The sequence below is a fragment of the Agrilus planipennis genome, unplaced genomic scaffold (assembly GCF_000699045.2).
Source record: "Agrilus planipennis isolate EAB-ADULT unplaced genomic scaffold, Apla_2.0 scaffold124, whole genome shotgun sequence".
Lineage (NCBI taxonomy): Eukaryota > Metazoa > Arthropoda > Insecta > Coleoptera > Buprestidae > Agrilus > Agrilus planipennis.
In genome coordinates, this window is record NW_020438950.1 from 476,797 (window position 1) to 479,373 (window position 2,577).

Genomic DNA, 2,577 nt, shown 5'->3' on the forward strand with positions numbered 1-2,577 from the left:
GCTCTGCTTCTCGCATTTTCTCCGCGTGAGAGAATTATTATTGTTGTTGTTATAATTATAGGTATACCTAGTACTTATTTACTGTTTGTGCACGGACATTATCTTTTCGTTATCAGCAGCCCATCTATCTATGTAAAATGAGGTTCCCACCGGCACTTCTCATAAATTTGGTAAGTTTCTTCCTTCCTCATCAGTCAAATGTATTATTTATTCATTTCTATTATGTGAAGAAGCGTACGTCAGGTGCACTTTATTATAACTTCACGGGGAGTTCATTTACAACGGTCAAGTTGTGGAGATTTCAGTTATATAATTATTTACGGTACAATTTATATTTGAGGCTAAAAAGTATCTCAAGAGATTGTAACGGTTGCGGTTTTGTGTAAAAACGTTAAACAATGTTATTCATGTATGTAGGATATTTATCCATGATAAGGAAGTTACTCGTATATATCCCATTGTAGTCCTTGTGAAAATGCCTCAGTGTATTATTACTGTAGATCATGTAATTGCTCCAAAATAAACACGGTAATTTGTGATTCCTGCTTTTATAATGCAAGAATGTAAGTAGTAGCTGTTGTATCGATGTGAGATAGAATATTCACATGAGGAAAAGGAATCTTTACATTCCCAGACGATCCCTAAAAGTCAAATGCAGAAACGAATTTATAAATTATTTAATTGAGTCGTACATTATCCTTTCAAAATTTTACAAAAATCTTGTATGTTCTTTCGCAAACTCTCTTTATCGTATCACTTTAAAAATCCTGCCATGCCTCAAAATAATGAATGAATGTTGACGTGTTTATTTAATTTCAGTTAATTAATCTCCTAATTTAAAGATTTTGTAGGGACTTTTCGCATATAAATGTCTTGTTGTCAACCTTCTTAGTGTCTTATAATGATATTTCAATGCTCACATATGTATGTGTATATGACACAATTAATCAACTCGAAAGATTGATATAATCATTGACACAATTTCAGTAAATTTTGTTATGTTATCATTTATGAGGAATCATATTGCAAGTGTACAAGGTGTTAAAAATAAGGTACAGCAAGGTCTTTTGCGATGGGGCCAAAAATTGGTTTTTAATTATTGTTTTCTCAATTTTCGCAATAGAAGCAAAATAAATTTTGGCAAACAGGGCCTTCTTGTTAATCATCTGCTATTATTACAAAGGGTGAAATTAGCAACCCCTATTTTACTATTTCACTACAACTTTTTACGAGTTGGAATTGCATTGTAAAAGAATATGGACTCACAACCTCGCTTTATTTACAAAATTTTATGATCCATTTTTTTTTGTGGAACCATTCGCTTTTCAATAACAAAAAATATAATATTCACAACCTATGTATTCATCCTGGACTCAAAATAAATATTTAATTAAAAGAAAAGAATGTTTCAACAATCATATAATAAAAAACAACTCGATAATTGTTTTGACCTATTCAGTCATTTTCAAGAATACAAAAAATGTAAAAAATTTGGTCCCCACCATTGGAGAGGCACAAATATAATTTATGGAAGCGTTTCCGGACGTACCTTTGTACGAAACTTTTTTTTATTTTGAGATCTTGAATTTATATTTTAAATGTAAGTAGAAAAATCTTTAACTATTATCATCCAATAGATATATTCATAAGAATATTTATTTTAATTTTAATGGTTCAGTGTTTTGTCAAGGTCAGCTAATGTGAGATTGTTTTAAGACGAAGATGAAATTTCAATCCGTAATAAGTAACTCTTGTTTCCGACCTTTTACGCAGTCGAATACGATTTTTTGTTTTAGTTGCATTTACAGTATAGAATAACTAACTTTATAACTAATTTTAATCTAGCATAGTAAACGAATCTCTAAAACACCGTGAAAACCCCTATCATGTTCGGTTATTATGGTTATTGAATATTAAAGGGATAAAACAAACGAGATATTTATTAACAATAGACGACCCCATTGGTGTTTCTCACCGGAAGAGGAAAACCAATCCTAAGCCACGATTATGAAGCTCATATATATGAAGCACAATTCAGATACTACAGGTCGTGAAAGCCTGATTAGCCTTTTGATCAAAACACAGGAGTGTCACCACCTAGTACTTACCTAGTCTATTATGTAGTTGGACAATCCTATATTTATGAATAAGGATAAAGAATAATATTTATTTAAATTAAATATACAAAGAATTTCAAAAAGTATCAATGTGAAGTAGAAGGATTGCCAATCATTTTTAATAATATACTATCTCGCAGCTTTTCTTATATACATAATCCTTTCTAATACGAACTTACTTGTCTTGCCAAATATGTAGTTTCTGTTATAGATGTTGTCTGTTAACACCATTCATTACATTCTCGTCAATTGTATTAAAACTATGACTATGAGTTAATAATTCTAAAAAGCTCCTTTGGATAAACACTTCTATAATACGAGGGTGGATTGATAAGTTTCCGGCCTAACCAAGAGATGACGCCACTAGGCCTACCTTGAGGTGACATTCTATAGTACCATCCTTGGATAGCTTGTAGCTATAGTTTCAGCCCGATCTCCTTGCTAGTGTAGGTTTGACAGC

The 2,577-nt window shown here is 31.4% G+C and overlaps 1 protein-coding gene across 1 annotated transcript in view; it reads left to right on the top strand.

Annotated features, from left to right (window-relative positions):
• LOC108735015 (cuticle protein 19-like) overlaps positions 1–2,577 on the top strand; it is a 13,943-nt gene continuing 11,366 nt past the window's right edge. Inside the window, exon 1 of the mRNA XM_018466800.1 lies at positions 1–170. Coding sequence (XP_018322302.1) covers positions 138–170 — 33 coding nt within the window. The 5' untranslated portion in view covers positions 1–137. The remainder of the gene's footprint in view (positions 171–2,577) is intronic.